Source organism: Sphaeramia orbicularis, chromosome 14, assembly GCF_902148855.1.
Source record: "Sphaeramia orbicularis chromosome 14, fSphaOr1.1, whole genome shotgun sequence".
Lineage (NCBI taxonomy): Eukaryota > Metazoa > Chordata > Actinopteri > Kurtiformes > Apogonidae > Sphaeramia > Sphaeramia orbicularis.
In genome coordinates this window covers 43801754-43822888 of record NC_043970.1, presented here as the reverse complement: position 1 = coordinate 43822888, position 21135 = coordinate 43801754, and the positions used below count along the sequence as shown (strand labels likewise).

General features: G+C 39.6%; 1 protein-coding gene across 1 annotated transcript in view; it reads left to right on the top strand.

The window, feature by feature from the left end:
- srrm3 (serine/arginine repetitive matrix 3) overlaps window positions 1-21135 on the top strand; it is a 106072-nt gene that overhangs the window by 51940 nt on the left and 32997 nt on the right. Inside the window, 5 exon segments of the mRNA XM_030153200.1 lie at window positions 59-338; window positions 9314-9415; window positions 15893-15994; window positions 19135-19215; window positions 20624-20692. Coding sequence (XP_030009060.1) covers window positions 64-338; window positions 9314-9415; window positions 15893-15994; window positions 19135-19215; window positions 20624-20692 — 629 coding nt within the window. The 5' untranslated portion in view covers window positions 59-63.

Below are 21135 nucleotides of genomic sequence, written 5' to 3'. Positions count from 1 at the left end.
ATGAGTCTGATGTCAACGTGTCTCCTCTTCATCTTCTTCATCTTCTTCATCTTTGCAGGAATCATGTACGATGAGGCGAGGGTCCCGTCCCCTAAAGACGGCGCCAACGGGGTGACACAGGAAGTCCCTGGTCCCGCCGCCGCCGGACCCGGAGCCCCGCCCTCTACCGCCGTCCTCCAGGCGAAAGCCGAAGATGGACAGCCAGGTGCGGAGGAAGAGGAACCGTCAGCAGAACCCATCCTGGTGAAGAAACCCCACAGGGAGATCCTGGACCACGAGAGGAAGAGGAGGGTGGAGCTGAAATGTATGGAGCTGCAGGAGATGATGGAGGAGCAGGGGTGAGTGAACACCTCCCACACAGACACCCCACAGTTCACCCCTGGGTGGGGGAACGCACAACTCCTTATATGGGCATTCTGGGGGTGTGGTTACAGCTCACACCTGCAGGTTTTACAAAATGCGTTTTTTTCATCTTTGAAAACCAGAGATATGACTGTTTAAAAAACTCTGTAAGGAAAAAAATTAAATAAAATGCATAAATCAATAGTAAATCAATCAATCAATAAAAAAATACATAATTTATTAATAATTTTTAATTAATTAATTAATTAATTAATTAATTAATAACTAGTGTGTTGGCCCGTGTGGATCCACAGGTTCTAAGACGTGGTCGTTTTTATCCTGTTGTGTATTTGTGCATGTTGTACCACATTTGTCCAGCAGTCACTGCCAAAGTGTTCTGGACATAGAAACAGGATAATATCTGCCAAAATATTGGTCCGATTAACTAACCGTTTTCACTTGTCTGCTTATTGACCAAAAATACATAAGTATGACAAACTGCAGCAGTCAGCTGTGTACGGAGTTAGTGTGAATCCCTGGACACACGTGCACGCACACACACACACACACACACACACACAGAGGCCATGTAGCTTTATAATATAGATTATAATAAAAAAAACTCTAATGGTGACATGTGTTTTCACTATGGTTTCAATTTGTTTTATTAATATTTTAGTCATTTTCCATCGTATAAAAGTGGTTTAAAAACTCTGGTGAACAGAGAATCTAATCTACACACTCCAATGATGAACCATGTGATTGACAGTTGGAGTCAGAATCAATCACAGATCAGTAGTCATTAAGCTCCGCCCTATTCCAGTTTAATGTGTAGAGACAGGACAGAACTAGACCATATAGACCTGTCCAACAAGAGACGTTCCCCTCTGAGGGACGGACAACAACTGATCAAGAAAAACTCATCAATAAAAGCAAATAATCAATATACAGGATGGAAAGAATGGAAATATTATGTACTTAATATACTTTAATATAATATAATATAATATGACATAATGTTCCTTTGTCATTTCCATACATCTAATGAATGTTGATCTTTAATATGACATAATTATTCAGCCTCATTTATTCACATTCCCGACATTTAGTGAAAATATTATTACCAAATGTTATTTTTGACATGTTTTCTACACTTATCTATTATTTTATTCGTATATTCCTCTACTTTTGTGAAGCTCAGACTTTGTTAAACCTATATCAAACATCAGAACACTTGGTCCATATGAGTGAAAGTGTGTTTTCAGAACAGCTTTGAACATTTTCACTGATCTGACTTAAGGTTTTCAGTATTGAGGCTGAATTATGTCTGTCTACAGTGAACTAGGAACAAACACACCTCAGTTTATGTAAAACTCAGATTGTCCTGAACATTTTCATATCAAACTCTTAGATGTTGTGTTGTTTGCAGTGAATTTAAGACAGTGTAGAAGTCATGGAAATACCGTTGGAGCACTGAGGTTAAATACGAGCGTTTAAAGAGTAAAACTTCAAACCCGTGAACGCTGCAGATGCTCTGAGGGTTGGAGGTGTTCATTTTTTCTTCTCTATTAAGTGTTTTTTTTCTGGGTTTTGACACTGATGGGTACGAACCTGAAGGGCTGCACATTCAGAATCTGTTTCCTGACAAAAGTCGTTTTCATCACAGCATCGGAACGAGGTAAAACAGGAAGGGCTGTAACGGTGCATCGCACATGTGTTTAATGATGCCGACAGATGATCAGAGCGTCGGATCTGCTTCAATTTAACATTTAAATCTGTAAAAATAACCTTAAGAACATCCATCTGTGAGGCATTTTACAAACAAAGATAATTGAACCCAAACTAACTAGTGCACTGATATCAATTCCAAAATATAGAACAATATTCTGACATTGGTCGTTTTTGTTTTGGATCCCAGACCCCTGTTAGAAATGAAACACCTGGATTCAACATTTTGACATAGTTTTAGATATTGTTTTACTTTCCTCATATCTCACTTAGGAAGAAAAATCTCCCATTAAACTTGAAGGAAATATTGGTGTTTCTGTGTCCGATAATCATGAACAGGACATCTGACAGCTGGAGACATGATGTGTCCACATATTTATGTCCATATAGTTTAGAAATGTCAATATTTCACTAAAGTTTAATGGTAGATTTTTCTTCCTCAGTCAGATGTGATGAAAGTAGATGCTCAGCAAAAAAAAAAAAAAATCAGTAAAATGAACAAAATAAGCAACAAAATTAACAAAAATGAGCAACACAAGCACAAAAAATGAACCAAAAAAGCGTCAAAATTAACAAAAATGAAAAAAAGAGCATCATAATGAGCAAAATACATACAAAAGAAGGAAGAAGATGGTTAGTTGTAGTAGAAAATTATTATTTACAGTCAGAGCAGGAAACATATTATAGAAATTTAGAGGAAGAACATTAAAAATCAGAGTCATTGGTTAAAAAAAAATCAATGTTGAGAAAAATTAAATAAAAACCACCTCTGAGTCATTTTTGAAACAAAGATAACAATTGAACCCAAACTAACCAGTGCACTGATATTTATCCCATAATATAAAACTATATTATGACATTAGCCCTTGTTGTTTTGGATTCCAGACCCCTGTTAGAAAAGAAACAGGCGTCCACAGACTTTTGTCCATTTATTGTATTTTTCATCTTTTTGTACCGTTTTCTTCTGCAGATGAATTCATTTCATGCCCCTGTGGGTGTTTTTTAAGACTCACACTTGGTTCCAGTCATTTTTTACCATCTCTCATTCTCAGAGCGTGACGACACTTGTCAGGCAACGGGGCCTCATTAGGACGGGGGGGGGGGTGGACTTGGGGGAAGGGGGGGGGGGGGGGGGGGGTAATGGTGGCGCTGTGACAGATGTAGGGTGTGATGGAGCTTAAGGGGAACTCCTGGACTTCATCAAACAGGGAGGTTGTGGACTGTTTCCATCTGTCACAGACCCCCCCCACCCCCCCACCCTGGGTCCACCGTAGACCCACCCTCCGGCTCCTTGTCCGAGGGTGAAGAACAGGATTGGATAATGATGACGGATCCACCAGAGCAGACAGTGAGTTGGCTGAAGGACAGAACCCTCCGAGTGTACGTAATAAAAGCGTTTGGCTCCACACAGGCCCCTCCCCCTCTGATGGTGCATGTGCAGGATTAGACTCAATTAAGACGGAGGCTGGAGTGGTGGTGCGTATTCATTTGTTGTGGATTTAAGCCAGCGAGCTCAGCCTCGGTGAAGGATTAGGCCGGGGGGCGAGTTGGACGTCTGCCCCCCCATCAATGCCAGCATGGCAGACACTCCACACTGCCCCCCCCCCCCATCCTCCAGAGCTCAGAGGATAAATAGCCTGTCATGAGTGACAGCTTCACCCTGGGAACCAATTAGAGCCATTCTACAATTAGAGGGGTCTGGTCATGTGGACGACCCCGTTTATTGGCCGTCTGATGCCGCCCCCCCCCCCCCCCCTTCCCCATGAGATGGGCCGGGGATTATGAATGACAACGTTTGGAAGTAACCAAATGAAACTGGTTTAATATGTAAGAAAATACTATGAATTATTCCTGCAAAATCACAGTCACGTTTATTTCTATAGAACATTTAAAACAACACAAAGTGACATATACAGATATATGATCAAAATACATACAAGTAATAAAAAAAAAATATATATATATATATATATATATATATATGTGTGTTTGTGTGTGTATATATATATATATATATATATATATATATATATATATATATAGATATATATATGTGTACTATCATGTTGACCCGTGGGGAACCACAGGTTCTAGATCCTCTGATCCAGTTCTTTCTTTCCTTTCTTGGTAAACTCCTTGGCCATTTTCAGTTGAATAACCTCTCAGCTGACATGTCTGTTTCTGACACCATGGCAACATGGTCCTATTGTTTATCTGTTGCTAGGTAACCCACTTCAGTGATGATTCTATGATTCTGGCCATAGCACCATGATCATCCATTGTATTCCAAAATTACTAATATCTTGCAAAATATTGGTCCGATCAACTTACTGTTTTCACTAGTCTGTTCACTGAGCAAAAATACAGAAATATGATAAACTGCAGCAGTCAGCAGTGTACAGAGTTAGTGTGATGACCCAGACACACACAAAATGTAACAGTGTAAACATATATGTAACAGTGTAAACAGTGCGAATGTAACGGCGTAAACATACATGTAACAGTGCAAATGTACACGTAACAGTGTAAACGTACATGTAACGGCATAAACATACATGTAACAGTGTAAACATGTAACAGTGTAAACATACACATAACAGTGTAAACGTACATGTAACAGTGTAAACGTACATGTAACAGTGTAAACAGTACAAATGTAACAGGGTAGTAAACAGTAATTATGTCAAATATAAATAAATAATACATAACCCAAAATCCAACCACAAACATAATTTTTAATTGTGTGTCCAGTGTTAAAAGATAATACATGACTCTTCTTAGTATCATTACGAAGCTTAAGCTAAGCCAATGGCATAAAACAAATAGGGAAAACATAATTAACATTGATCTTCAACTAAAATGTCATTATGTAGATGTCCTTGAATGTGTTTTTTATCTGTCTGAGCCTCAGTGAAAACACACTGACAGACGTTAATTCAGGATGTGTTTGTGCACTAACTGAAGTGTGAAGATCGTACATGATTTGAACCTGTGTGGTGTTGGACTCTTTTCTTTTTTATTTCTTCTGAACATATGATTCACACACGTTCATCTGAGGAGCAGTTTTGTCCTTCTGCATCCACTTCAGGATCTGCAGCAGCCCTGGAATAAGACGCACAAGACAATTTAGTGTTTGTGCTTCACTAAGCAGAAAAATAAGGTGTGCGTTTGTGTATTGAAAAATTAATATGTGTTGTTTTAAAGGTGAACGGAGAGGTGTAGTAGAGAAGAGCAGATGGAGACTAAATATGAGCATTTGGACAACGACAGAGGCACGAGCGCATTAGAAACAGCTGCAGAATTACATTGAATTAGTTTATATGTTAAAAGGGGAGTGGACTGTGTGTGTGTGTGTGTGTGCGTGCGTGCGTGCGTGCGTGTGTCCGTACACAGCTGACTGTTACAGTTTGTCATACTTATGTATTTTTGCTCCATGAACAGACTACTGAAAATGGTAAGTTGATCGGACCAATATTTTGGCAGATATTAGTAATTTTTAATACAATAGACTTTTAATCCTTATTACTATGGCCATGCTTCGACCTCAACACCTTCAAATCCCTTTTAAAAACTCACTTATTTAGATTGCTTTTGATGTTTAATTCTTTTATATTCATATACCTGCCTTTTGAACCTGCTTTTATCTGTTTTTAATGTGTTTGGTTTCTGTTTTTGCCTGCTTTATGTAAAATGTCTTTGAGTTTCATGAAAAGCACTATACAAATAAAATGTATTATTACTATTAGTATTAGTAGTAGTAGTAGTAGTAGTAGTAGTAGTAGTAGTAGTATGGTTGATGGTTAAAAACAGGAACGACGCATTTACTAACTTTAGCCCCTAGGTATTGGTATAAATATGTTAATTGTTTAAATTTTAAAGAATGATTTACCAAACAATTTTTATGTCAGTACTTAAAATAAATATAGACTAGATAAATGAACTTCTTCAGTTCTGAAAAAGTCTGTTGTTTGAGAGACGAAACATTTTTAAAAGAGTTAAACTAGTCTGGTTGAACCCAGAAAAACTACCAAGAAGTTGCTCATATTACTCACATTTTTTAACAAAATGAGCTAAAGTGAAAAAATAATGAACAAAATTAACGAATAAACAACAAAATGAAGGAAAATGAACAAAATCATGAACAAAATTAACAGAGACATCTCCAAATGTTTTTCTTTGTTTTAATCTAAAAAAGTCAAATTACATGAAAATGTTTACATTCACAAAATATCCTTTCAAACATGTGACTAACCTGCTGGTTAGTCAGAGGGGCTGGTTAGCCCCTCTGTCTGCTTCTAAATTCTAAACTGATGTGGTTTCCTGGTGTGTCCACGCACACACACACACACACACACACACACACACGTTTGGGTTCAACTCTTCTCTTTTTCTAACATCCATCAACATCTTTTTTTTTTTTTTTTTTGTTTTTTTTGTTCATGTGACTCTAGTTGGACTCGAAGGTCTTTCCATTACAGTTTTGTGTCATATACCAATTCAACTACGAAAAAACACCTCGAACAACAACAACAACTATTCAGAGAAAAACCAGAGTTTGACAGCAGCGCCAGGGGACAACTCATGAACAACAGGCCTTTTAGACGTCAAAGAGAAAACACACAAAACAAAAATAAAACTACACAAACAACACAAAACATACACAAAAAAACACAAACACACCCTCGTGTCGTCCCCGTTCTGTCCTCTCCAGGTCCAGTCGTTCATTTCTGTAGATCCTGTCTTAATGGAGGGAATCTGCCGCTGCTCGTACATGTCTAATTACACCAATCAGCTTCTTTAATCGTGGTGATTTTTCATGCCCCGCCTCCCCACCCTAACCCCTCCTCCTCCCTCCCTCTGATCAATGTCCGCTGTCTCTACTGGAACTTCACACACTGCGTTCACTGAACCTGGGTAAAACAGATTCCAACAGCACTGAGGACTGAGACACTCTGATTTGTTAAATAGATGCTTTGAGACAAATCAAACACTCCTGTCTTGCGTTTATGAAGTGGATGCAGTGAGACAGTATGTTCTGGTTGTTTGACTTTGGTTTTGTTCTAAATCACAGATAAATTCTCCCACAGCTTTGAAAAAAAAAACAAAAAATATAAAACATTAGAGCAGAAAATGAGGTTGACCTCATCTTTCATTTTTAAAAATATGACATATAATTACTGATGAATGGACCGGTCATGTGACCAGTCATGTGACCTCAGGCAGGCCGTCCCATTAATGTCCATCGGTGTATAGGCAGTCCCTCCATGTCTCCTGGTCTCCACCCATCTCCACCCATCTCCACCCGTCTCCACCCGTCTCCACCCTTCTCCTGATCTCCACCCGTCTCCACTCGTCTCCACCCTTCTCCACTGTCTCCACCCATATCCACCTGACTCCACCCATATCCACCTGTCTCCACCCGTCTCCTGGTCTCCACCCGTCTCCATCCGTCTCCACCTGTCCCCTGGTCTCCACCCGTCTCCACCCGTCTCCACCTGTCTCCACCCATCCCCTGGTCTCCACCTGTCTCTACCCATCTCCACCCGTCCCCTGGTCTCTACCCGTCTCCACCTGTCTCCACCCGTCTCCTGGTCTCCACCTGTCTCCACCGTCCCCTGGTCTCCACCCGTCTCCACCTGTGTCCACCCGTCTCCTGGTCTCCACCTGTCTCCACCCGTCTCCACCTCAGCTGTATCCTTGTGTGTCTAACACCACTAACGCCTGCTGATGGCTCCTTCACCGCGGTGGAAAACCCATGAATATAAAGTGTGCGTTTGTGTCCTCCGTTGTGCTGAGTTGACAGCTGCCAGGCGGAGGGATTGGCGTTGGGCGGGGCCTGATGGAGCTATCACAGGGCGCGGGCTTGTCCTCCGCCGGGCTGTCTTCCAGCTCCTTCAGCTCTATCTCGCTCCCTCTAATCTCATTCTCCTCACTGTCGACATCCTGATCGCACCGAGCCCCGAACACAGCGCACAGCTTCTATATTTAATCAGAGAAAAGCCGACGCTCCTCAGGCTAACGCTGCTGTCACGCTCACATGTGTGGGTCCGGTTCAGCACCGGCTGATGGACAGCTCCACAGCGCAGGAGCAGACGGCGCCGATTCAACCGCCAACAAACAGGAACAGATGATACGTCAGATATCTACAGGAACATATTATATACATACAGCAAGGGTGTCAAACATATGGCCCGTGGACCCAAACAGGACCACCAACGGGTCCGATCCGGTCCGGTCCAACAGGATGAGTTTAAAAATGACACTGAAGATTTGAACAAACTCCTGTTAGTTCAGGTTCAGACCAAATGACCTAAAGTGGATCAGAACCAGGACAATAAGAACAGAAGAACCCAGAAATAGTGACAAATACAAACTGTTCTCTGTTTTAGTGTAAAAAAAGTAAAATGACATAATAAAAATGTTTCCATCTACAAACTATTCTTTAAATAAATGTGAATAACATGAACAAACTGAAATTTATTGAGAAAAATCAGTGTAATTTTAACAATATTCAGCCTCACTTTATCATTTGCACATTTATATTATAACGTACAGATCACAGTGGGTCTACAAATACAAATGCAAAATACATCAGTTTTTTGTGTTCATGTGGTTTTTGATGCATTTTGTCTATTTTTTCTTTTATTTTCATCTTATTTTTGTCTTTTTGTCTAATTTTTGTCTCTTGTCTGTTTTTTGTTTTCATGTGTTTGCACATTTATGTTTCATTTTTCTCTTATTTATCTTATTTTTGTCTTTTTGCCTAATTTCAGCCTCATTTTATCTTGTTTTTGTCTATTTTTGTTGGTTTTTTGTTTTCATGTGGTTTTTTGACACATTTTTGTCTCATGTTTGATCTTATTTTTGTCTAATTTCAGCCTCATGTTATCTTGTTTTTGTCTATTTTTTGTCTGTTTTTTGTTTTCATGTGGTTTTTGACACATTTTTGTCTCATGTTTGATTTTATTTTTGTCTAATTTCTACCTCATTTTGTCCTGTTTTTGTCTGTTCATCTTATTTTTGCCTTGCTTTCATCTTATTTTTAATACCTTTCTATGTTTTAACTCTATCAGTCGTCGTTCTGATCAGACCACATGGCTCTGGTTTTTCTGTGGAGGACGTTTGTCCAGATGTTCAACACATAGACCTGATGTTTCTTCTGTCCAAACAGCTCCGTCTGTGTCCTGTGTGTGGCCTTTTGTCTCTACATTATCTAAATATATGTGTCTTTGTGTGTTTTCAGATACACAGAGGAGGAGATTCGACAGAAAGTCAGTACCTTCAGACAGATGCTGATGGACAAAGAGGGTGTCATCACCAGAGAAGGGTCCCACCCACAGCCCATGTGAGTCAACAGTCATGTGACCATCACTGGGATGTCTTTATTCTGTCCAGTGTCCTCAGACAGTCTGTCCAAAGAATATGGTTCATAACTGCAGGAGGGAAAGACGTTTTACCGACGTCTTTTGGCCTGTGGTTGGTTTTTCCTGTAAACATGATGTATGTTTGATCCCTGATGTGTTGAAAAAAAAACAGACTTTACAGCTTTAGCGAGGAATCAAACTCCACATTTCATTTCATTTCATTTATTAAGATCCCCATTAGCAACTGAAACATCAGTTACTATTCTTCTTGGGGTCTCCTCTACATTACATTACAATTGTAATTATTTACATTAATTTTACACTATTCACACCCACACCCACCCACACACACACACACACACACACACACACACACACACACACACACACACACACACAACATATACAACAGCCCAATGCAATAACAATAAATATAAATAAACAGAAGAAGTGCTGTACATTTATCCTCATTCACCAAACAATAGCTGTCTGATACAAATCATAAGAAATCTTTCAATATTATCAATACTCTTTCCATTTCATGGCTATTATGTAAACAAGAAAAGTTTCACATACAGACCAATATGGAAGAAAAAAATAGTCCAAGTCAGCTTTATTGTCAGTTTTGTCACATGTACATCAGTATGACGGCCACAGAAGAAAAGAAAAACACTACAAGAATAAAAACACAAAATATCAAGATAAAACCTGTAATTTTATGAGAATAAAGTTGAATACAAAAAGAGTCATAATATTATGAGAAGAAAGTCATAGTTAAAAAAAAAAAAAAACGTCTGAATTAAACGAAAATAATGTTGTACTTTTATGAGATTAAACCCGTCATATTTCAAGAATGAAGCCATAATTTTACCAGAATAATGTCGCAATTTAAAAACAGATGGAAAAAATATCATCATTTACAAGAATAGTCGTACCCACTTGTCACTTACTTACGTTGAACATTTTCGATGCTTACATGTAGATAAATGAAGATTCTGACTTTGACAGGAGAGTAGTGGACGTTGTCTTCATGAAACAGAAGCAGAAACAGCACAAGGGTCACATGAAATACGTTCCAACAGGAGGAAATTCAACCGTTCTTAGGCATCGTCGCATTTACGTTAACAAACACAACCAGCCCAGAAACCAAATTTAGCCTTCCACCTTCATTATGCCCATCGTTAGCCCGCAAACTGTGTTAAAGTTGAGTTCACAAATGAGTCCAGAAACGCCCCCAGACCAGTAAAAAACATCATAATAGCACATAAATAATGACAAATACAAGCTCCTCTGTGGTTTAGAGACACTGAATTCTGTTAATAATGCAGTGGAAGTCGTTCAGTCATAGAGGTGTGTGTGTGTGTGTGTGTGTGTGTGTTGTGTGTGTTTAGTGTGAGTCTGCATGGTCGTCCTGCCTTCATTCACCTCCAGGTCGGTCTGTACTCGATGCCGACTCCCCTGATACTTCCTGTCGTGCTCAGTGAGTGCATCAGCATTCCTCTGTATTAATAGTAATGATGTAAGAGACTGTGGCGTCACTTCATGTGTCCCCATGAGGACGTCTGTCACTGTGTAAAGAGGAAACAGTGGACGTCCACATGTCCACTGTTTCTGCCACAGCGGGATTCCCCATCCAACGGTCTGCAGGAAAACACCATGAAGGGTCAGAGTTAGTACTGAGATACCACACCGATATTAAACTACTGTAACAGATACCACACCGATATTAAACTACTGTAACAGATACCACACCGATATTAACACATGAAAGCGTTAATATCAGTCTGGTATCTGTTTCTGTAGTTTAATATCAGTCTGGTTTATGTTAACGCTTTCATGTATGAATTATAAAACCCTTCTTTGTCCAGATTCTTTCCCTGAGTGTTTTTATTCATCTTTAGCCCTGAAAAAAACAAACAAAACAAAACTATGCAATGTTTTTCTTTTTTGTTTTTTTCCATAAGTGTCCACTCAGCTACACACCATGAGTTTAACTTTAGAAGTTACCAATAAATCAATATCAGAAAATGATGAATACTCTGAAATAAAAACATTTTTAATGCTGATAATCTGATGTTTTCTCACATTTTAACATATTCTAATACTAGTTTTTACTGACTTTATGGAGATAATATGCAACAAAAAAAACTTTTTTCTTTTTGCTTCCCTATTTTTTCTACCCTCAGGAGTGTCCTGATATAGGCTTTCATTTGGTGCCATGACCTTTGACCTTGAGTGACTTTGAAAGGTCAAACAAACGCCAGTTCATGTCTTTAAACATTCCGTTGGACCCTTGGTGATGTTTTTGTCTTTTTCATGGGTTTTTGTTTGTTGTTTTTTTTTGTTCTTCACATCGTTAACGTGTGACTCAAACCCAGTGGCGGCTGCTCATCCTTCAGAGAGGGGGAGCTCATTCTCGGCTTACATCAAAAAAATTGTCAAGTTATTTAAACATAAATTCGGCCCTCCGTTCCATTAGCATTGTCTGCCATCATGTGCACCTACTAGATACCTAGTTCACCCTGTCCTAGCCAACAGTATGATTGATTTAACTATCTACAAAATGATATTAAACTCGAACAAGAAATGATTAAATTATGTAACTGAAACAAGAAAACATTGAAATTATGTTAAATTGAAACAAGGAAGTACAATGAGTGTGTTTTATTCACAGTGCAAGAAATGAATTTTGTAGTGGTTTCTCGATTTCACAAGCAGAATGCGCGACAGTATTAAACTGAACTCTGTCAACTGAAGGAGTAGATCTCAAAATAGCTGTCAATCAAACGGGATTCAGCCATTTGACTACTGCTCCAATCAGCACGTGGAATCCCATCAGCACGTGGAATCCCAGCGTCCAGCCAGGCCGAGCTCCGCCCACAGCTCCATTCACCCCCAGAGACGCTGAGCGTCTGGGGGCGGGACAACATCGTGGCATTTATCCAATTACTGTCCAGTTTTGAGGCAATGAAAAAAACTGTTCCACTCAGTCCCATTGAAGTGCATGGACGCCGAGCGTCTACGGGCAAATGCACTGAGCAGAGATCGTATGAGAAAACAGCGCAACGGGAATGTATGAGAAGTGAACAACATCGAGTCCGTTGATTTGTGATAACACTGATTCTGAATGAACTCGTCTGTGAGATGAACGTGTTCTAACACATTTGTAGTCAATGAAATGTCAACACAACCGTACATATTTGACCATTTAATTTTCATAATTTTAGGGGAAGCTGAGCTTCCCTTGCAGTCTGTGAGAAATCGCCTCTGCTCAAATTGCTGAATCTCTTATAAATTGAAGTTCATAGAAAACCAATGGAGGCTCCATTGGGGCCTTGAACGCACCGCGGTCCTGTCTGACTTGGACTCTGCTGATCTTGGAGGGTTTTTTTTTAGTCTGATTCTTTCTTTTCCTCGGGGACTGTTCCTATCGACGTCCCCAGTATCTTGATTCTCTTAATACACACCAGCAGTAAAGTGTGGAGTAAAGTGTGGCTCATAACTCTGTTTACTGATGTCCTGCATTGATTTCCTGCAGAACGGATGGAAGACGAAGGTAGAGGAGGGGGAGGAGGGGGGGGGGGGGGGGGATGGAGTGAGTGAAGGCTCTCAGATTGACAGGGTAACAGAGCCAAGGCCGATCAGAGCAGGATCGATGCTAAAGCCGTTCGATACGTTACAGAAACACACACCTGTCACTGAGGTCAGATCAGATGTGCACACACACACACACACACACACACACACACACTGCTCTGATGATGCCTTCACAAACTATGGTAAATGCTAGTCATGAACTATAGAAAAATAAGAGTATTTCAACAGTTGTATGTCTCGGCTCATTATTAACAGAACATACAGGTCACAGTGGATCTACAACTGCACAGAAAATCTAAGAATAGACAGAATATCAGTACAATTGTACTTTTCAGGTCGTTCGTATTTGTTCAGGTCGTTCAGTTTTTAGTCCAGCTGAAGGGTCTGATGAACGACTGGGATCAGCTGTCATCTGTCGTCTGTAAACAATTTTTCAGAATGACTTGATATTTGTTGTGGAACATCTTTGGGGTAAGGCCCATCAAGTTTATTCAAAGAATTTGGAAATATGGATTTTTGAATTTTTTATGAATTTTTTACATTTTCAAATCCCCATCGGTTTAGAATGGGACACATTTCAAAGTGCTATAACTTAAAAACAGTTGAAGATATTGATATAATTATTAATATAGGTTCATTAAAAAATTCAGCTGCATTGTTTTTTTTGTTTGGTTTTTTTATGCCTAAAAATGAATTAAAACACTCAGGAAAAGAATCTGGACTAGGGTTCTGATAATCCATGAATGAAAGGGTTAACATGTCTGTCCTCCTGTCCTTGTGTCTTCCTGCCCTTCATCCTGTCCTTGTGTCCTTGTTTCCTCCTGTCCTTTGTCCTGTCCTTGTGTCCTCCTGTCCTTGTTTCCTCCTGTCCTTTGTCCTGTCTTTGTATCCATGTGTCCTCCTGTCCTTGTGTCCTCCTGTCCTTTGTCCTGTCCTTGTTTCCTCCTGTCCTTTGTCCTATCCTTGTTTCCTCCTGTCCTTTGTCCTGTCCTTGTTTCCTCCTGTCCTTCGTCCTGTCCTTGTTTCCTCCTTTCCTTCGTCCTGTCCTTGTTTCCTCCTGTCCTTTGTCCTGTCCTTCATCCTGTCCTTGTTTCTTCCTGTCCTTTGTCCTGTCCCCCCGTCCCCCACTGCTGATGCTTTTGTGCGTCTGTAGTTAAATTGATGGTGGGTTCCTGAGGCTGAGCTGTCCTCGTCCGTTGGACACATGTGTGGGTGCTGTGTGTCCGTCTCGCTGTGTGGACAGGGAACTGTCTGATGGTGTGAACCCGGTTCTTCTGGTGCCTGGCATTCCCACCATGCTCAGCCAATCAGGGCTCAGTTGGCCGTCATCTCCCTAACGAAGCGTCAGACCTGTTCCACGTCCTCCACAGACACTTCACACCGTCCCCTCAGTGTCCTCATCCACGCCCTCCACAGACACTTCACACCGTCCCCTCAGTGTCCTCGTCCATGCAGCTTCATCCTCATCCACTCAATGAGTCTGTTTACATCAGCGCAACACTCTATTACTGGGATGAATTATAGTGTTATTTTGTGTGTGTGTGTGTGTGTGTGTGTGTGTGTGAGAGAGAGAGAGAACTTCTCTCCCCAGCTCTACTTCAGACTTGCTGTAAAACACACAAACAGAATATGGCAGTTATGTTTGCTACCTGAGTTAATTTACATGATACACTAAATGAATAGGAACTGAATCGCTAGCTCAAGGCTAACTTGAATGGGAAATTCCATATACATGCTATGATTAGCATTTACAAATGAACTTGAGATTTACAACATCCCTTTATCCAACAACAAAAGATTACATCAGAGATATTATTAGTATATATTCAAACAACTGAATGTACAAATACTCACAGGTAAACAGGATTAGATTAGACTAGATTATGTTAAATTAGATTAAAGTAGACTAGACTAAATTAGATTAGACTAGACTAGACTAAACTAGATTAGATTAGACTAGACTAAACTAAATTAGATGAAATTACACTAGATTAGATTAGATTAGATTAGATTAGATTAGTTTAGATTAGATTAGATGAAATAGATTAGACTGGACTAAATTAGATTAGATTAGACTAAATTAGATTAGACAAGATTAGATTGAATTACATTATATTAGATTAGACTGGATTAGATTAGCTCAGACTAGATTAGATCAGACTAGATTATATTTAATTAAATTAGATTAGACTGGATTAGATTAGAATAGATTAGACTAAATTAGATTACATTAGTTTAGACTAGATTAGCTCAGACTAGATTAGATTAGACTACATTAGATTAGATTAGATTAGATAAAATTAGATTAGATTAGACTGGACTAAATTAGACTAGATTTTATTGGTAAATGGACTGAATTTATATAGCACATTTTCTACACCTTCATGGTGCCCAAAGCGCTTTACAATTTCTCACATTCACCCATTCACACACACACTCATACACCAGCAAGCGGCTACTGCCATGCAAGGTGCAGCCTGGCCCTACTGGGAGCAATTTAGGGTTCAGCGTCTTGCCCAAGGACACTTCAACATGTGGACAGTCGGAGCCAGGATTCAAACCGCCAACCCTTCGGTCATTGGACAACCCGCTTTACCAACTGAGCCACAGCCGCCCGTATATTGATCCCACAACAGGGAAATTCAGCAACAGAATGAAGTGTAATGAAAAAATGTGCAAACATAAAGACAGTACTACTTCTACTACAACAATATGCAATACTAATAATGGTAATAAAAATCCCACCCAGACTGTATTCATATGTACATCAGAGTGTAAATGTAAATGTCCGACTCCTCCTCCGAACCCTCAGATATTGTGTTGGCGTTTGCTCCTCTGACCCTGAACTGTCCTGTTTTCAGGGTTAACCACCTGCACTACCAGCCCGACCAGTACGAAGACGACCCTGAACTGGTTGGATACCAAGATGGAGACTACAACCACCATTATCATGACGACGACAGGTAAACGCCCGGTCCCATAGATGCTGTTGGAATGTCTGAGCCGTTGAATCAGACACTTATTGTCCTCTTCGTGTTGTCTCTGTGATCATAACTAATGAAACTGATCTGAACGAACGGAGGCTTTTCGCTGAAACCAAAGTGTGTTCTGTTCAGTAACAGACGTACAAAACCATTCACCCACCACGGATCTGACGTCCAGTCATATCATTAAATATAAGTGCAATTTCCTCTAAAACACGGATTTCAAACTCATTTTAGTTCAGTTCCACATTCAGCCTAATATGATGTAAAGTGGGCTGGACTCATAAAATAATATAAATAATAGAATAAGAACTTATAAATAATGTCAACTCCAAAGTTTTCTGTGTGTATTTGAGTGAAAAAAGTAAAATTCTGTTATGAAAATGTTTACATCTACGAACTGTACTTGAACATAACACGAACAAATAAGAACAACCTGAAATTTCTGAAGAAAATAAGTGCAATTTTAACAATTTAGTTTATCATTTATACATGTGCATCACAATTTACAGATCACAGTGGATCTACAAATACACATAACATTTAATAACAGGCTGAATATTGTTAAAATTCCACATACTTCTATTAAGACATTTCAGGTTGTTCATATTTGTTCAGGTAATTCCTATTTTTTGTAAAAGGCCAGTCTGTAAATGTAAACTTTTTTCATAATTTTGTTTTTTTTCTTTTACACTAAAACAAAGAAAACATTTGCGGTTCTCATTATTTATAGTTTATGATGATAATATTTTACTGGTCTGATCCACTTTATATTGAATTGACCAAAATAATTTTGACAGCCTTGAGTGTTCATATCTTCAGTGTAATTTTTGCATTTCACACATTCATCCCAAAGGCCAGATTGGAACCTTTGGTGAGCTTGTTTTGTCCCCCGGGCCACATGTGTGACACCTGTGGTCTAAAACAAAGAAAAGCGTTTGTATTTGGGTGCTTGTATGAAACTGGGTTTATTTTAGTATCTGTCACTGTTCCATCTTTTTAGGCCCAATAATAAAAAGCAAATGTAGACATATTTCCCTCCAGGATGGACCTAATGATGACCTCAGAGAAATGAGCCATCCCATAATTAATGAATTTTTAATCAAATATTGGGTCCAGAAACAGGACCCAAATATGGACATTGAATCTCCCTAGGTGTTGGTGCGTTTGATATGAAAACATGTGTGTAAATGGTCTTCTGTAGACTATAAATACAGTGTGTTAAATGTGTCGATCCTAGTGGTTTTTCTAATCCACAAATGTGGGTTTTTCATCAATCTCAGTCTCATTCCAGGTTTGGTGTGGAACCCATCGTGTCCAGCGGTGTTACATACAGAACCGGAACATTTAAACACATATAAATCACGAATGATTTTACAACAGTGGTCATTTTTGTCAAACACTCTCTGCCTTGAATAAATAATTCAATTCCTAAAATGCACCTGTGAGAGAATAAAGAGATATTCAATAAAAATAGTAGTGTGTAATTTTCGTGTCCTTTTAACCGTGTTACATGTGGATTTATGTATTAAATATAATGCAAAATAATATAAAAATGTGTTTTATCTTAAAAATATCTTCTCTTTTATCTCAGTAAGTATTTCTTTTTTAACTCTTTAAGTGCCAGACAGTTAAGGGGATAATAAGCCTTAAAAGTGCCACAGAATTTGGCCGTTTTTCAGTATTTCGCATCGTTTTTATAATATTTGAAGAATCCTGCAGGAAACCGCTCGGTAACATCCGACCGATTGCTGATTAGATCCAAAGCGCACCGGACGCAGCCGATTCATTATTGATCGTAATTTGCATAATTTATAATAATAATAATAATAATAATAATAATAATAATAATAATAATAATAATAATAATAATCTTTATTTATATAGCACTTTTCATACATTAAAAACTGTAGCACAAAGTGCTTTACATATCAGTTTAAAAATCAGTACCGCCCCCCACCCACACCCACCCACTCACCCGCACACACACACACACACACACACACACATACATATACATGCAAACCCACAAGCTCACACATACTTAAGAAGACTGACTGAGCACGGGTAGACCAGAACAAAAATGTACAAGTAAAAGTAAAACATCAATTTAGGAGGCGCTGTCTCAGGGAGCCTTCCGCACCAGGATGCAGTCGCCGACCCCGGCGACCAGGCACCAGCAACACAGCCCCGCATCCCAACTAGTGGGAGAGGGCCAACTGGGACCCCCACCCGCCACAGCCCCCGGAGTCCACAGCCGCCCCCCGGCATGGAGGGCTCCCTCTGATGAAACACCGGAGAATAAGAAACATTAAAAAGATATAAAAATATTATTCGGTCGCGTGACCTCAAATTCCCGTCTGCTTGGTCTCAAAAGGGGGACACAGAAAGAACGTCATCGAAATGTGAGAAAGAAATGGGGGTGGATGGTTTGTTTGTACACAAATATGGCGTGTTCTCCAAAGCCGATCTGATCGGCCCGTGGCACTTTACAGGTTGTTTTCGTAAAGCCGATTTAATCGGCCCATGGCACTGAAAGTGTTAAATAGACCCAAAGTTCTTCCAAACCTGCTTTATAACATTAGTCTACATTTGGGTTGAATTTTTATGAACATGTCCTGTTCTTAGGATCAGTTTTATAGAAGTACCTATGTATCATTATTGATAATTTAATCCATTCTAATTGTCCTGGTTCTGATCCACTTTAGATTATATTGGTCTGAATGTTGAACCTGAACTAACATGATTTTTAATATTTTCTCTGTAATTTTTTCACTTTGTAAATTCATGTTGTGGCCCGGATCGGACCCTTTCACACCCTGGTTTTGGTCCACGGGTCGTATATTTGATACCCCTGTTCTAAACTATTTCCTGTCCATACACTGATACTGCGTCATGTGTCCGAATTAAAGGAGAAAATGAGGAAACAGACGTTTGGTTCTGATAAGTGTTTAGTTTTGTCATCTGCATCACAGTAAATGACTATAATCAGAGTTTTTGCACATGATGATGCTGGTGATGATACTATTATTATTATTATTATTATTATTATAACGATCTCTCGTAAATGATTTGTGTCTCACCCTCCCCTTTCCTCTGCTCATCTCCGGCTGCTTCAGACTGAAGAGGAAATCAAGCAGCTCTCCATCCCCTCGTCCAAAGAAAAGGAAGAAGAAGAAATCTGGACGCAGACGGAGTCGGTGAGTGAAGAAGAAGCTGGACGTTTGTGTTTGGACTCAAAGACGCTAGAACCATGAAACTGGGCTGAGGTTCAGTGGAGATACACAGGAGGAAGCATGGAGTTCAGCTTTGGCTGAGGGGGAGGGGTGCAAGGGGGCGGAGCATTGGCTGACAGGGAACAGGTGGAAGGGGGCGGAGCTGAATATAGTCAGTGAGAGAGAGATGGAAGATTTTCATGACATTTGTCAGTGTTTTAGTTTTGAAATCTTATAAATAATGGTATATAATAGTGATAGTGCTGTTTTGGATTGTTTACTGGTGTGTTTTGATGTGTTTATGTGGAGTTTCACTATTTTTTTCACTGTTTTTATCTATATGTTTGTAGTTTGTATTGTTCATTGATAGTTACCCTGCTCCCCGAAGGAGAGGTTGGTTTGGTTTGTTACCTCTGCCAAGGAAGGGGTTGGAGGTTATGTTTTCATCGGGGTTTGTCTGTTTGTTTGTTTTTCCTGTTTGTTTGTCTGTTAGGAAGATAACTCAAAAAGTTATGGATGGATTTTGGGGGATATTTTCAGGAAATATTGATACTGGCACAAGGAACAAATGAAAAAATTTTGGTTGGGGGCGACTGATCTGCCCTGGCGGAGGTCTGCACTCTGAGTGCTTTTGTAGTTTGTTTATTTGTTTGTTTGTTTACACTTTCGCAGCAAAACTTTTGGTTGAATTCAGACCAAATTGGGTTTATAGATTACCAGTGACCCAGATGAGATGTCATTAGATTTTGGGAAAAGTAGGTCAAAGTTCAAATTTTTTTATGAATTTCTCAAATCTTTTTTTCTCCCATTTACTTATAATGAGTGAAATTTTAAATGCCTATAAAAACATCAATTTTGTTTCAATTTGCTTCAAACTTGTCACATATATAGAGGCGACTGATATGACATCAGCACACACATAAATATGATGACATCTGCTGGATCAATGCCAAAATAAGATACAACACCTTTGAGGGGCGGGATTTGTTGTGACTGGCACCACTTGTATTATGCTATGAGGTAAACGATATGCACTAAAACAGAAAAATGATGTAGATGAAGAGGAGGAATTTATCCAAATGGACAGAATATTCATAGTGATGAATGAGGGTTAATGTAATATTAAAGGGATCCAGTAATTATGGAAAAGAAGGAATGATTTTAGTGGATTTAAAGAACAGCTGAATGGTTCAGTCTGGGCTTGTTGACAGAATAAACAGAATTACTGGGTTTATTTTGGTGGAGATGTCAGATACAGAGGAGGAAAGAAGGAGGAAGAAAGAGGGAAGGAAAGGTAGAAAGGAGGCAAAAGCGTGAACAGAAATGGGATGAAACAGCTGAATGAAAGGAGAATGAGCCATGTGTTTGTCCTCCGCTTCTTCTCCATCTATAGGTTTGACAGCTCTTCGCCCACTCGCAGAGAGAAGAAGAAGAAGAGTGGGAAGAAACACAAGCGCGACAGGTATGAAAGAAAAACAGGAAGATGTGAGGCGTCTGAGGTTCAGCAACAGCCGGTGTTGACTGATGGAGATTTAGTTGCAGAACAAATGAGGTTTAACCTGAAAGAAACAGATGAGGAAGGAAGGAAGGAAGGGAGGGAGGGAGGAAGGAAAGGAGGAAGGAAGGAAGAGAGGGAGGAAGGAGACATACAACAATGAAAAATAATCCCAAACGTCTGAGGTTTAACCTGAAAGAAACAGATGAGGAAGGAAGGGAGGGAGGGAGGGAGGGAGGGAGAGAGGAAGGAAAGAAGGAAGGAAGGAAGGGAGGAAGAGAGGCAGAAAGGAGACACACAACAATGAAAAATGAGACCAAACATCTGAGGTTTAACCGGAAAGAAACAGATAGGTTTACTGTAGGAAGGGAGGGAGGGAGGGAGGGAGGAAGGAAAGAGGGAGAGAAGGA